General features: G+C 55.8%; 4 protein-coding genes across 4 annotated transcripts; all 4 read right to left on the bottom strand.

Moving 5' to 3' along the window:
• Positions 1–70: 70 nt before the first annotated feature.
• Positions 71–1,608, bottom strand: MFIFM68171_09768 (Cell wall mannoprotein; the record flags this gene model as incomplete). Its single annotated transcript, XM_071065187.1, has 3 exons — positions 71–708; positions 780–1,005; positions 1,060–1,608. The coding sequence occupies 3 exons, from the start codon at positions 1,606–1,608 to the stop codon at positions 71–73; spliced, it is 1,413 nt and encodes a 470-aa protein (XP_070921288.1).
• Positions 1,609–3,002: 1,394 nt separating this feature from the next.
• On the bottom strand, positions 3,003–5,632 carry MFIFM68171_09767 (uncharacterized protein; the record flags this gene model as incomplete). Its single annotated transcript, XM_071065186.1, has 3 exons — positions 3,003–4,760; positions 4,816–5,250; positions 5,306–5,632. The coding sequence occupies 3 exons, from the start codon at positions 5,630–5,632 to the stop codon at positions 3,003–3,005; spliced, it is 2,520 nt and encodes an 839-aa protein (XP_070921287.1).
• Positions 5,633–8,065: 2,433 nt separating this feature from the next.
• On the bottom strand, positions 8,066–9,036 carry RIP1 (Cytochrome b-c1 complex subunit Rieske, mitochondrial; the record flags this gene model as incomplete). The annotated part of the gene is made up of 4 exons (XM_071065185.1): positions 8,066–8,247; positions 8,326–8,476; positions 8,536–8,624; positions 8,742–9,036. The coding sequence occupies 4 exons, from the start codon at positions 9,034–9,036 to the stop codon at positions 8,066–8,068; spliced, it is 717 nt and encodes a 238-aa protein (XP_070921286.1).
• Positions 9,037–9,501: 465 nt separating this feature from the next.
• MFIFM68171_09765 (DNA damage-binding protein 1) lies at positions 9,502–13,098 on the bottom strand (the record flags this gene model as incomplete). Its single annotated transcript, XM_071065184.1, has 3 exons — positions 9,502–9,801; positions 9,868–12,943; positions 13,004–13,098. The coding sequence occupies 3 exons, from the start codon at positions 13,096–13,098 to the stop codon at positions 9,502–9,504; spliced, it is 3,471 nt and encodes a 1,156-aa protein (XP_070921285.1).
• Between the last annotated feature and the right edge of the window lie 100 nt (positions 13,099–13,198).

Below are 13,198 nucleotides of genomic sequence, written 5' to 3'. Positions count from 1 at the left end.
CCCGTACACACATGTTCATTCCAGCTCATCCACTCTCTTCTCATCGTCATCATTCTCAAAACCCATTCCCCTAAGCCGACACTCCCAACGCCGCGTTAAACGCGTCGGCTGCAGCCTGTCCACTGGCGGCCTGGGCGGCCTGGGCACCCGCCTCGCAAGCCTGCACCGTCGCCTCGTCGGCATCGCACGAGCTCTGCAGCCGCTGGCACGTAAAGTCGGCAATGATCCGGATAGCCTGCGCCGAGCCGTGGTTGAAGTCTGCCGTGTTCACATTCTGGAAGCTCGCTTCCGTGCGCCCATCCAAGCCCACGGCGAACTGAATGGCCGGGTTCCCGCAGTTGCCAAAGTTGAGCGCACCAGCCTGGCGACGGGCGCTAGGAGCCGTGCGGCGGAGTCTCCGGAGGTTATTAGTGGAGCGGCACTCGTCGGCCTGGGCCTCGCACTGCTGGGTGCCGCCCTCGAGCTGGCCGGCGTTGGCGGCATTGGCGCAGGCGTTCTTCTGCACGTCGCACGAGCGCGAGAGAGCGGCTTGCAGACCCTGGAAGGTGGCTGAGCCAACCGAGAAGGGGCGGTCCGAACCGGCGGTGCTGATCACTGGGGGTGGCGGGCCACCAAGGGAACCGGTGAAAGCTTGCACGTTGACGGTACCAGTGGCGGTTTCGTTGGAGTCTTCAGAGGCAGTGTCGTCGCCGACGACAACGTTGCAGGCTGGTTTCCGTAGTTAGAAAATGGACTTCAACTTTGCTTCGGGGGGGCCGGGGTGCCTTCGTGAAACTTACCAGCATCCTCACCAGCATCAGCACCAGCACCAGCATCAGCACCAGCATCAGCACCAGCACCAGCATCAGCACCAGCACCAGCATCAGCGCCAACAGCAACGCCAGCCACGGCAGCCAGGATTTCGTCCTCGCTGACGGCCGGTGTCAGAAGGCCCAAGGTGTTGATGCAGCCGGCGGCGTCAGTCTCGTCGTTGCAGGTGTTGCCAGCAGCAGTCGGGTCGCCGATCTTTAAAAGATATGTCAGCATCTGCTGGTGTTATGTTGATCCAGGACCACTCACCTCGCCTGGCGGGAAAGTGGCGCTCAGGAGAGCAAGAAGAGGGTCGGCACCGATCGAAGCCAGAGACTTGGCAACTTCCAACTCGATGGCGGCATTGTTGACGGCCTCGGGAGAGGCAGGATCCTGGTGCTGCTGGATGTTCGCAATCTCGGGGTTGACGGCCACCTCGTCACAGAGCACGCTCGCCAAGCCGACCTGAACCGTGTTTTTCTCAAGAGCACGGAACAGGATGGCGTTCGCCATGAGGTCAAGATCACCGGCGGCCTTGGCGTTCGTGAAGGCCTGGTCGGCAACGATCTGCTGCAGGCAGTCCAGATTCTCGACCTCTGGAGCGCCGGTGGCAGCCGCGGCGTTGCCCAGGAGAGCGAACACCGCATCGACGATGTTGAGGGGGTTGTTCAGCTGGAGGGCCACGTTGGTAGCGTTCAGTATGGGCTCATGCGAGTGCTCCTGGGGCACCTCGCGCTTCATCATCTTGCCCGAGTATTCGGGCACCTCACGGGCCGAGGCAAGACCCGCAAGGGCAACCAGCGCAGCTTCGTACTTCATGATTCGTAATCTTCGTGACACTTAGCGATCGACGCAGTGAAGACAGTAGTGGAGACAAAAAAAGGAGGCCCGGCCTGTTGAAGCGAAAATTAAACCAAAAGAGTGTAAAGAAAAGCAAAGTTCGCAGAACTAAGAGAAGGAACCGAAGACGGAAGGAGCGTGGAGAAGAAAGAAGCACAAGACGGCATCACGGTGCGAGTTGGGAAGCTCTTATACGAGACATGATTGCTCACAAACAGCAGCGTCCAGGAAGATCGGACTGGGTGTGCCGTCTCATGATGGACATGGATCCTGGGATCCCCCGCTGCTCGCGAACAACCCAAGTACCAGCGATCAGAAGAGACGGCAGAGACGGTGGCAAGGCTGTCCCTGTTGATGCGGCGTGTGCGAGCCGCTGCCCTGGAAAGCGTCATCGGCTATGCTGGACTCCGGAACGAGACGGCTCATCAAGGGTCGTCCCAACATGCTCGATCGGACGGGTTGGGTGCTGGTAGGGGCTGGTCTTTGCGGGGGAGAACCCTGTTGCCGCCGATTGCGTGTGGCAGGTCCACGTCTGAGAGTCTTAGCGAGGTGTTGCGCATCCCGTTTGGAGAGCCGCCTGCTTTGACCTTCTTGGCGAGGCCTCGCTCGAGGAATCCCGGTACCCAAAGCGGAGATGGTACCAAAGTCAAAGCTGCGATGGCATCCGAAACAGTCCGCAGTGGCTCGCTCGGTGCGATGATGAAAAATAGCTCAACACTGCACTGGGTGCGCATGATGGTTGGGGAAGAGCGAGAGGCTATCTCAGAGAGCCCGACACTTATCGGTGCGAGGAGAGCTCGATCCAAATCGGGTAGTTGCCCTCTCTAGGGGAGGAAGGAGCCCCGCGCCGGAAGTTGGCCATCACAAGCAGCGCGTTTCACAGATTACGAGCCCTGCTGGATTGGGAAAGTTGGTTGTTCTTGAGACGACGTTGCTATGGCGGTTAAGATCTGATCAGACCGAACATGGCACATCGCCTGTCTCACCTGTTCTGGTGTTGTCAGCCAGGGACACAGGCCAAGGAGCCGCGTCTTGGTCAATGCACTGCGGTAAAGCTTCCCATTCGCCAATAACAAAAAAAAGGAAAAAAGAGGAACGGAACAGGGGATGGTCTCTGCTCTCTCCGTTTACTCCACTACCGAGGGGTGCGAACCCTGACGTCTTCTCTCCGTTCCGTTGCTCTCCCAAAAGAATTTACTGGGGTGACGTGGAAGGCATGCCCGCCCAAGTCGAGTATTTCGTCTCCATTGTCGCCCATTAATCCTTCATCACACTGTCTGGGCATCAATGCGCTAAACTTATCAAATCCAACATCTAATTAAGCAGCCAAAAAAAAAAAAAAAAAAAAAAAAAAAAAATATCGCCCACAGCAATCAGCCCGCTGGCCGTTTCGGGTCTTGTAGCCTCGCCATTTCCAACAGCAACCGGTAGAGATAGATGGTCATATCAATGTCCCGAAACGCCATGGAAAACCATTCCCGTCCCTGCTGAGCGATCTCATTTGCCCTCTGTCGTCCGGCCTCGGTCGACGTGAGGTAAAAGACCAGCTCGGGAAGCTCCTCCATGCTCTGGCTGACCGGCACGTAGTGCACCCAGGGCACAAGGCGGTCGTCGTGCCATTCCCGTAGCAGCGTCTGCTTCAGCGGCACTGATCTCGACGCCAGCAGCTTGTAGTAGCGGCCGCTGATCCCATTTCCGTCGAGGTCAAACACGAGCCGCGACCCAAGCGCTCGGTCCTTGTGTGCCCACGGTTTGACACGAAAGAAGGCTCTCTCGTCTCGGCAGTACTTTGGTAGGCACTGGAAGATTTTGGTAAAGGCAACGTCGAACAATCGCCCGTTTAGAAACCGCGAACCTTTGCGGCCCACTCCTCGGTCCGTCTCACGTAGGTAATAATTCTGCTGCCCCCCAAGATTCTGTGCCGACTGGACGAATCTCTGTCTCTGGTAGTGCCGCCACCGGTCATCCTTGGCAAAACCGCCAGTGGTTGAACCGGCCCAATACAGATTGTTTCGCTTCTGCTCCCATTCCATGTCTTGGGTCTCGTCGTAACGGAACTCAGATTCGATGTAAGCGGGGCTTGGGAATAGGAGATCGCCCATCGTCGAAGGTGCGCCGGCTGCAAACACCGGCACAAGGCCTTCAATCAGGCGAAATGATGTTGGGTTTATGAAGAGGCCGTGCATAGCGCGGTACTCGGGATGCTGGCATAGGTCCATGGCCGTAGACCGGTCTGTGACGAATGGAAGCCCGAACGTCTCCACTGTGCTCCCGTTTGTTTCACCAAGCACACAGAACTTCGTAATTGCACCCCAAGTCGGTTGCTCGGCTAGGTCCGTCACCTTGAACCGTCCTGCGCCGTCCTGTGAGCCTCCTTCTTGTGATGGCGGGGGGATCAGGACCCTTGGTTCATCGAGCTGGTTCACCAGAAAGCTGACGTCGGGAAGGATTCCACCTAGCTCCCGCAACAACTTGTTGAACAATAGTCCAATATGTCTGTCGAAAGTGCGGTGAGGGTGAGTACATATAGTCTCGGCGCGGCTGCTGGAGAAAGCACAGCTCCACAGTTCTATTTTGGGCGTGTGTTGCGCGTCTGTCATAATTCGGGCGACATCGTTACCACTGAGCTTTAAGAGCGGCGAGACGGTTTTGTATATGGTATCGAACTCGTCAATGATAGGCGACTGATGTGCTGCGGCAAACTCATACCAGCCTTCGAAGCCTGGAGGCGGCTCTAGCCCATACCGACGACGATACTCTTGTTCCGCGGCTGTATAATTTTGCGATTGTCTTTGCAATTGCCGTTCAAAATTTTCCTTGGCGTCGCGGACAAGAGCTTCCACAGGATGATCCAGAGAATGACCGAAACTCGGTGGCGTTGAAGATTGCGCGAGTTTGATTGCGATAATGTTTGCTAAGTAAGGGCCGGCGGAGAGAAGGATAAGAGCCCATAAGAATGATCTGCCTTTTGCTTGCCTCGGAAGCATGAGGATACTTTGAGCAAGTGCAAGACACGAAGCCACAACTGGCGACACAGCTTGAACCTCCAAGGTTTGGATGAATGGATCGATGCTGGCCATCATGCTGAAGGTTGCTATCGAAGTGGCAATACACCAAGAAGTGTCTCGAGCCTACAGCCATGAGTCAGTACGGTATTTTTGGCAATGGCCCTCAGGGGATACCGACTGTTTGAATAGTGAAGTACCAAGACAAGGCCTTAACTAAGCCTAGTAACAAGGTAGGTGCAATTATCCCGTTGCTCGGCAAACCGAATGTGAAAGTTTGCGCGGCGAGCGCGACGGTTAACATGATCGTAACCCAAAGTGAAAGGGGAACAATAGCTTCATCGATATTAACAAGCGGAAGAAAGTGGGTGCCCTCGACGCTCCTGGGTATGAGGGAGATATAGATAACTAGAAGCGCAGCAACCGGAACGGTTGATAGGGCTGTTTCTCTGAGGTTCCAGTCCGACAAGATAAAAACGGCAAAAACCGCGGCCAGGGTTGTACCCCAGACCGAGTTGCTGAGGGAGGATAAGGACCAGGGATCCGATACTCGAGAGCCTCGTGACTCGGGCTGAAGTCGTTTCTCAGCTATTAGCAGAAGTGGAGTTAAGACTGGCTGCAAATGTCTTAGTTGAAAACACATCATGGTTCAGTTGCGCCGAGTTCCTTACAAGAAGTCGAATCGTGCCCAACTCGGCCCTGTAGCAGCAAGCCGCGGCAATGCCAGCGGCAACTAGCCATAACCCTCTTGAACGTGCGGGCTGGTATCCATGGTTGGTAGTACTACTTGAGAAAAGCACCCTTGATATGCTGCTGATACTAGTCGTTGAACGCTTTGTCACGGTGATCAGAGCCGGAAGTATCACCCAGCATAGCACCTCAGAGCTGACCTCGGAGTGTCTCGACGAGAGGTGCTGCGTCAGCACGGTGCACAGCACCGCTGCGCCGGCGGATGCTGCAATCGGGTCGATCCATTGGAATCGTAGTCGTTTCCACATTGTCGAGCCAGCATTGCATTTGCCAAACTGACTGAGACCCGCTGCCCAGTTTGAAACTTGAAGAGGCCAGGCGTCGTTTGCTTTGCCGCGCCAACCATTTTGCCAAGTCTTCTGCACATAGTATTGGCTATATAAGCAGCGAATAACGGAGTCACGGGACTGGAGGATTGGGATCCTGGTATCGCAGTTGATAGGTTAGAGTCATGTCCAGCTTTAGGCTCCACGCCACCCGCGGTGCGCCACCGTTGGACCGAAGAGCTCTTTAGCAGAGCAGCTAGCGGATTGTCGACAGATAACCCTCTAGTCCATCTCCTTTCCCTCACCATCATCCCACTATAGCGCTTTTCCCTCTTCTTCCGTTCTTCCTTCGTTATTTATTTATATATTTATCTGTTTTATTTATTATTAGTTATTATTATTCTTATCATTTAACCGTTGTGTGGGTTTCTGGCGGTTGTGACCATGTCCTTGTTTAATGGCAGTGGAGAGACCAGAATCCTATAATCTACATAAAATTGGTGAAGTGCTGCTCGTGTTGGACAATGCAGCAGTTTTCGAGTTGGGTTTCTTGGTGAGAGTACGAGAGTGCCGAAGCGGCTGCACGGTGCAGGTACGTGGCGTAGACTGTTGTGCTCCGATGCTGTCAACGCAGCCGGCCACAGATCAGACACACCGAGAGGATGGGATGACGGAGTGTGTGACGCCCGCGGCCCCTGCAGCTTCGGACGCTGCCTGGAAGCGGGACAACGTCACTTGCCGTGCACGGATGGCAATACCCCCAGTCGTCAATTATCTTGCGCCATGCAATTTTCCGTGTCAGATTGTTAGCGTGCTGCCCAGCTCGGAGAATTCCTCAAACAGCAGACGATGCGGCCAATGCCTCAGTTCTCCGGTTTCGTCGTCTCCCGCCAATTGAATGTCAAATCCTAAGCGAACGTTATTCAGCGATCCGAGGTTACTCAAAAGCGGACTGGCCCGCTCTGCCGTTTTCGCTGATCTTCAACGGCCTTCAACATCAGATGAAACAGCTTGAGAAGGGCGAAAACGGGGCACCGGCTCCGTGAGCCGAAGACCGTCTATGCTTCCGGGTCAAGACCGTTGCCCCGCCAGTGCGAGCCTAATAGTTGCGGGCACGCTCTCCTTGAAATTATGTCCGAAGCCTTGTGTTCTCCCGCGAGTCGATCGTCCTGTTCCTTGGTCCGTGATGCGCTTTCATCCGTCACAACCACGCCGACTCCGGTACTGCTCATGTAGCCTGCGCAGCCATACCGAGTTCTCTTGTGGTTTGAATTGCGTACATCCATTGCAACCTGTCTAGCAAACCTGTAGCCTATAAATTTATAACCCCCACTGTCGAGCAAGGGGCGACGACCCTCTGGCCAGAAGCGGATCGGCAAAGGGTACCCCATGGCTGACCCAACGACGCGGGACACTTGAGTCCATCATGGCATGTAAACGCATGACGCTGACAGGAGCTGCGTGAAAGTGCTAAAGGCGTGATCTCCTGGGTGCAAGGGAATGGGATTCTTGGAATCCCGATAAACTCCTTAGGGAGTCGCGGTCCGAGTTGCACCGTGTGGTTGCACGAAACACTGTCTAAGGCATGAAGCCGGCTTTACACGCGCCGATGCATGTATCAGTGAGGTCCAAGCAATAACCTGCATGAACTGTTCCAGGTGCTCCTTCAAAACAACTGTCAGACGGCGGGTATCACCTGGCAGGGCGGGTATGATCAACGCTGAAAGCGACTCCAAGACTACCTGAAGACTGAGATCAACGAAAACTGGTGCTTTCATTGATACAGCAGTCCCGTCCGTGCCTCCGGTTGACATGTCCACTTGTGTAGCGTCACCCTCCTATCCGAGACCCATGCTTCCGGAGATAGAGTTTGACCGTGATTCTGGTCCAAGGTCGGAGGCGGGCTTGTTTCTCCGGCACTTGATGTCTCCGTTTCTCCATGCTGTCAAGCTACTTTGTGCTAGAGAGCCCTGGTCGCCCATCCAGCCTAATACCCGGTATAAGACCTGGATCATAAGTCAATCGCCCAAGCGCGCCCAAAGCTTTTTTGCCCAGGTCGAGCCTGACACAGATATGCCAAACCAAGAAAACCCTCTCCGTCAAAGCAAAGACGGAAACAAGATCGGCCAGACTCAACCGTGGGCATGGCAAGTGTCAACAAGTGCATAAACGTCTGATCACTTGATGAGCTGTGTCCAGTGGCTTGTCATTTGTACAATTGGCATTGGCCAAAGAGCAAGTCTAACGAGGAGAAAAAAGAAAAAAAAAAATGCCCAAACTCAAGCAGCAGTCAGGCTTGCTCCACGGTTTATGCTCTATACGGCGCGCTGCATCCGGAACCCGGCACCGCTCTCCTTTTTGTTCGCCCAAACCCCCTACTAATACATCCTTTGCATATCGTCCTCCCAGCTTCGCTTAACCGACGACCAGCTTGCCATCCTCTGGGAAGTCGTATTCGGGAATCTCGAGGTTCAGAGGGGCGGGTCCTTTCCTGATGCGGCCAGAGATGTCGTAGTGAGAACCGTGGCAGGGGCAGAACCAGCCACCGTAGTCGCCGGCCTCGCCGATGGGCACGCAGCCCAAGTGTGTACAGACGCCTGTGTTTGCTCGTGTTAGCTGGTATCCATTCTCCCGCCTCCAGTCAGACAAGAGAAAGAAAACCCCTGGGAACTTACCAAGCATGACGAGCCACTCAGGCTTCTTGACACGCTCCTCATCGGTCTGGGGGTCTCTTAATGAGGCAACGTTGATGCTGTTGGCCTCCTCGATCTCGGCTGCCGTCCGGTGGCGGATGAAGACGGGCTTGCCTCTCCACTTGATGATGACCTGCCGGGTTCCGTCAGCCCACACCTTCTACCCAACCCCGACAGATGGATATCTCTTACGTTCTTGCCCTCGGGAATGGCATTGAGATCAACCTCAACCTTGGCCATGGCCAAGACATCAGCCGAAGCAGACATGTTGACGAGGAACTCTGCCGCATCGTCAGCTCTAGTTCCCTTACCCCCAACCCCATTCCCACTCTCCGTCCCACGCCCAATTGAACCCCCCATTCAACCCAATGCACCCGCCACGCCAGAGCAAAACTCACCCTGAATAGTCGACTTCGCCCCCGCAGCAGAGATGGCTCCGAGTGTGCCCACCATGAAGTACGAAAACAGCGCATTCGTGCTGCCGGAACCCTTGGACATGTACTTTGAGAAGTCGGGGACCTTGCTGCTCTTGCTCTCGCCCTTGAAGGGGCTCTCAAAGGTCGACGACGAGGCGGCGTCGCGGAGCGCGGGCGACGAGCTCATGGCACGGACCGCCGTCGCCGTGGTGGTCGTCGGGAGCTGCCGCAGCGAGGACCGCGCGAGGGCGCGCGACACGGTCGAGAGGGGCGCCATTGTGTGTGATTTGTCGTATCAGCGAATTGAAACGCAAGGCGAGCTGCGCAGAGGGTGGGGAGGAGGGAGCGGCGAGGTTGTGGTGTGGTCTGCTCTCGTCGACACCGGCATTCACAGTCCGTGGACTGAGGTTTTTGCTGGATTCTGGGCCGAGCACTGTTGTTTTCCACATTTCCCGGCCTGGAGCTGGCCCCGACGGAAGCTGTTGTAGCCTGAGGCAGCAGACGGGTGCAATCAGCAGGCCGCTGATTGGCCGCGTGCGACTCCGGTTTCTCCCGCTGCTGATGGCAGCTGCCAGGCATGTCGAGCCATTGTGTCACAACTGGGATGGCATTGCCACTGTCCAGACACTTTTCTCGACATCATACGTCTGCGATGGGCCCAGAGAGGTCAATTGGTTGAGTCGGAGACTCGGATTACAACCAGGATCTCCATTTTGCATTTTGAGTCAGGCCTCCCCATCAATCAATGCATGCGCCGAAGCTCTTCTACCATGTTCCGCATGTCCTCTACACTCGGTCCCAGTCCCTGGCAAATGACCTCCTGAGTATCTTCGTCCACATCCAAGAACGACTCTAGCAACTCCCCATCCAAAAATCGGAATGGCCCGTCTCCCTCGCGCTCCGCATTCCTAAACGCCCTGTATGTCCTGAACTCGATGCCCCCCGCCGTCTGGACAACATCAGCCAGTTTCGCCTGGAACCGCAATAGTAAATCCTGTGCATGTGGCGCAATAGTCCCAAACATGTAGATGCCGCCTTCAACCTGCATCGTGGCAAAACTTGTCAGTTTAAAAGTTCGTTGAACCATCCTTGTCTTGGGCTGACTCACTGTCCCCAAAAACGCCCTCGGAATGATCATCGCCCCCGGCGTCGTCTCGACCGTAACCCCCCGTATCCTATTCACCATCTCACCCAAGTTCATCTCGCTCGTCACCTCCATCCTCTTCTTGTCCTCAGCCGTTACTCCTTCCAAATTGCGCCTCAGTACCACTAAATTCCCCTGCGCGTCCGCCTCCAACCACGAATCGCCCTGCACATGGCACACAGCCGTCGCCCACACAGATTGGTAGTGCCTCCCCCGCTCCACAAGCTTCGGCGTTGTCGAGCTCTTGTTCTCACTTACACCGCCACCTGGGACATATTCCACTAGAGACATTGACTTCATCAGGTCTGCCACAGCAATCATGTTGCCCTGGACCGTGATGTCGGCAGGGTACGTCGACGACCGGTACGACGCCAGCCTAGTGAGCTGGCCCGTCGTGGTCGACGTCTCCTCGTATTGACAGACGATGACAGTCTTGGTCAGGGCCGCGACAATCTTGCCGTCCATAATTGCCAGGGCGCGACACCCGCCCTTGAGCTCGTGGCTAAGGATCTGATAGGGGTTCCTGTCGCTGTCGACGCCGAAGAAGAGGATCCGGCCGCGGGACTCGGTACCCGCCCCGATGTCAGGGTCAGGTAGGTAGCTGGTGCCGACGATGAATCTTTCCGCCGGGTTGCCGTAGGAGTCGCGCAGCTCGGCGCGGATGACGCACTCAACTAGTTCCGTGTAGGACGGTGAGCCCAGCAGGAACTCCTTGCCAACTCTGTCGAAAACGATCTCGTCGGCTAGTTTAAAGGAGCTTTGCACAATTTCTTCGCCGTCGATGAGCTCCCTCCTGATGCATCCGAGGCCGAAGACCTTCTCCTTTGGCGAGTAGGCGATGCGGCGGATCATCTCCCCCATCTCCAGCGTGTTTACGTGCGTCCGTCTCTCGCGGTCAATCTGGGAGACCTTGATCTGCGAATCGGTCGCTAGGACGACGCAATTGGGGAAAGCCTCTGCGTCAAAGGGGCAGATGTAAGTCGCGTGGTCGGCTGTCACCGCCGAGTAGATTATCCTTCCCTCGGAACCGTATATCAAGCTGGGATGTTCTGTCGTTGCAAGGATGCTGAAGATGCCGTCCGGCTGCGGAAGGAGGTGGAACCTGGCTTGCCTCGTGCCCAGGATAACCCGTTTCCTCCCCGAGAGCATTAGGTCTCGCGAGATGTTGAACGTGATGACGTTGCCGTCTTGCATGGCGACGAAGAGTGTTGGCCCGGATATCTGAGGCGGTAAAATCTGGACGAGAGCGAGGTCGCGTGGTATTGAAGCGTCGTCCTTGGACGTCCGGAGAGACTCTCCATGTACGGGTTCCAGGGTATTCAGATCGATGATGGACACGGTCCCGGAAGCCCAGAAACCGACCACGGCGACGTCATGCAGCTCAGGAGCGACATGAATGCATGCGATTTGGTCTTGTTCACTGATGTCCTTCTCTTGGACGACCTGGAGGTCATTGGATATGCTCAGGGACACGAGGCCGGTGCCTTCAACGGACAGCAACAGCCAGTTGACGTTTGCAGATGCGTTGATGATGCTATTCTCTCCTTCCGGTGCCCACGACGCTATCGTGATGCCACTCTCGGCGTCGAGAAGTGTGGCAGCAGCCGCTGTGACCTGGAGAAGCTGCCCATGTGACAGAGTCATAGCTAACAACGTCTGGTGATTGAGCGACATGCCCGCGAATGACTCAACCTCCTCAACCTCACCTTGCGGATCGAACCTAAAGACGCGTGTCTCAGTCAAAAATGACACGACGAGTGTATCGGTCTTTGATGCTCCGTAAGACCTGAGAGAGAAGAGGCCGCGACAATAATCCAAGTCCGCGAGAACGCCCACGTCTTCAAGACCGACACCGCTTCGTACACTCCTAAGCGTTCCGTCCTTGTGTACGCCACTGCAGGTAACAATACGGGCCTGGCCAGATGAGTACTCATTCCCCAGCTGGCCGTCGTCGCCCCTGTTACCCATGTCCATAATAGCAAAGTCCAAAATCGGGCCGATGTTGGAGAGGGTTTGGACAAGGCACATGTACTGGTCATCGTCACTTAGGAGGTTGAGCCGGAACAACTGGCTGTTTCCATAACGAGAGGCGACAAACAGTAGGTCGTTCCCAAGGTAGACCAGACTGCTGGCGCGGGACGTATTCCCGATTTTGGATACGTCCATGCCCGTCACAACGACTCCATCGGTCAGGATTGAGAGTAGATGCAGGTTCCCGTAGTCGTCGGCCAACAGGTAATGCAGCACATCGTACTCGGCCCATGCCACGAAGATGCAAGCCTCCTTCAGCGCCGACTCTACCGTAGTCTTTGTGACTTCGTCAATGTAAAGCAATCTCGTCTCGCCCACCACTATTAGGCCGCCGACGTGTGCTTTAGCCGACTCGACGTTCCGCACGTTGTGTCGCTTTACTTCCTCCTCTACCTTCCGAACGGGTATAAGCATGGCTGCGCCCTCGTCTGATATATCCATGTCGATCTCCCTGTCACGGTTGGCATCGAAGCGCGAGGGGACTGTATCACGGTCGTCCGACGTGAGCCGGTAAACAGCCAGCTTGGAATCGTTCGCATCGGACCGGGTCTGATAGAGAAAGGCAACTTTCGGATGCCCGGTTTCCGTGTAGAGGAAGGTGCTCGCCTTGATGAAGAGTTCGGATAGCCGCACCTGGTCCATCCACTCCAGGGTCATGGCCGTGTTCTTCCTGCTGCCCAGCCGCATGATCGTCAACACCCCTTCCCAGAGGTGCATTGCCAGATATCTCCCCGACGGGTCGACTAGACACCGGTCTTGGCTCTGCGAATCGCGCATGTGCCGCTCTCCGGGGTCCTTGAAGGGGTCTATTGTGTCGAGTTGCGATGTTTGGGCGTTCCATGTCAGCGTGAAGTACTCGAACCGGTCGGTGCCGACAAATAGCAGGTCGGTCTGCGAATCTTTTGGTCGGAGTTTCTGGAGGATCGAAATGGTACCGTTGACGAGCTTGGAATGAGCCAGCACAAGCATGCCCTCGGAGAGCCGCCATATCTCTAGCCGATTAGCCTTTCTGTGCCCATCTTGTTAGCCATTGCCGGTTGATGGAAACGAAGAGACGGCAGTGGCTTACGCAAGCACCAGGCTCTCCTCATCGGCTGACAGAAGATGGCTGAGCAGCGCATGCCGCACACTGCTGGGCCGATGGATTGGGGCGATGTAGGCCATTTTGACAGAGTATGGCGACTGCGGCTTGTTGGCTTGGAATTATGGTCGTCACATTCGTTGAGTGGTGGGCACGAGGAGCCCCTCTTGATCCGTTCCTTGG

This window comes from Madurella fahalii, assembly GCF_045866475.1.
Source record: "Madurella fahalii IFM 68171 DNA, scaffold_5, whole genome shotgun sequence".
In the NCBI taxonomy this organism is placed as follows: Eukaryota; Fungi; Ascomycota; class Sordariomycetes; order Sordariales; genus Madurella; species Madurella fahalii.
Note: the sequence above shows the minus strand (reverse complement) of the source record. Positions and strands in the feature narration are given on the sequence as shown.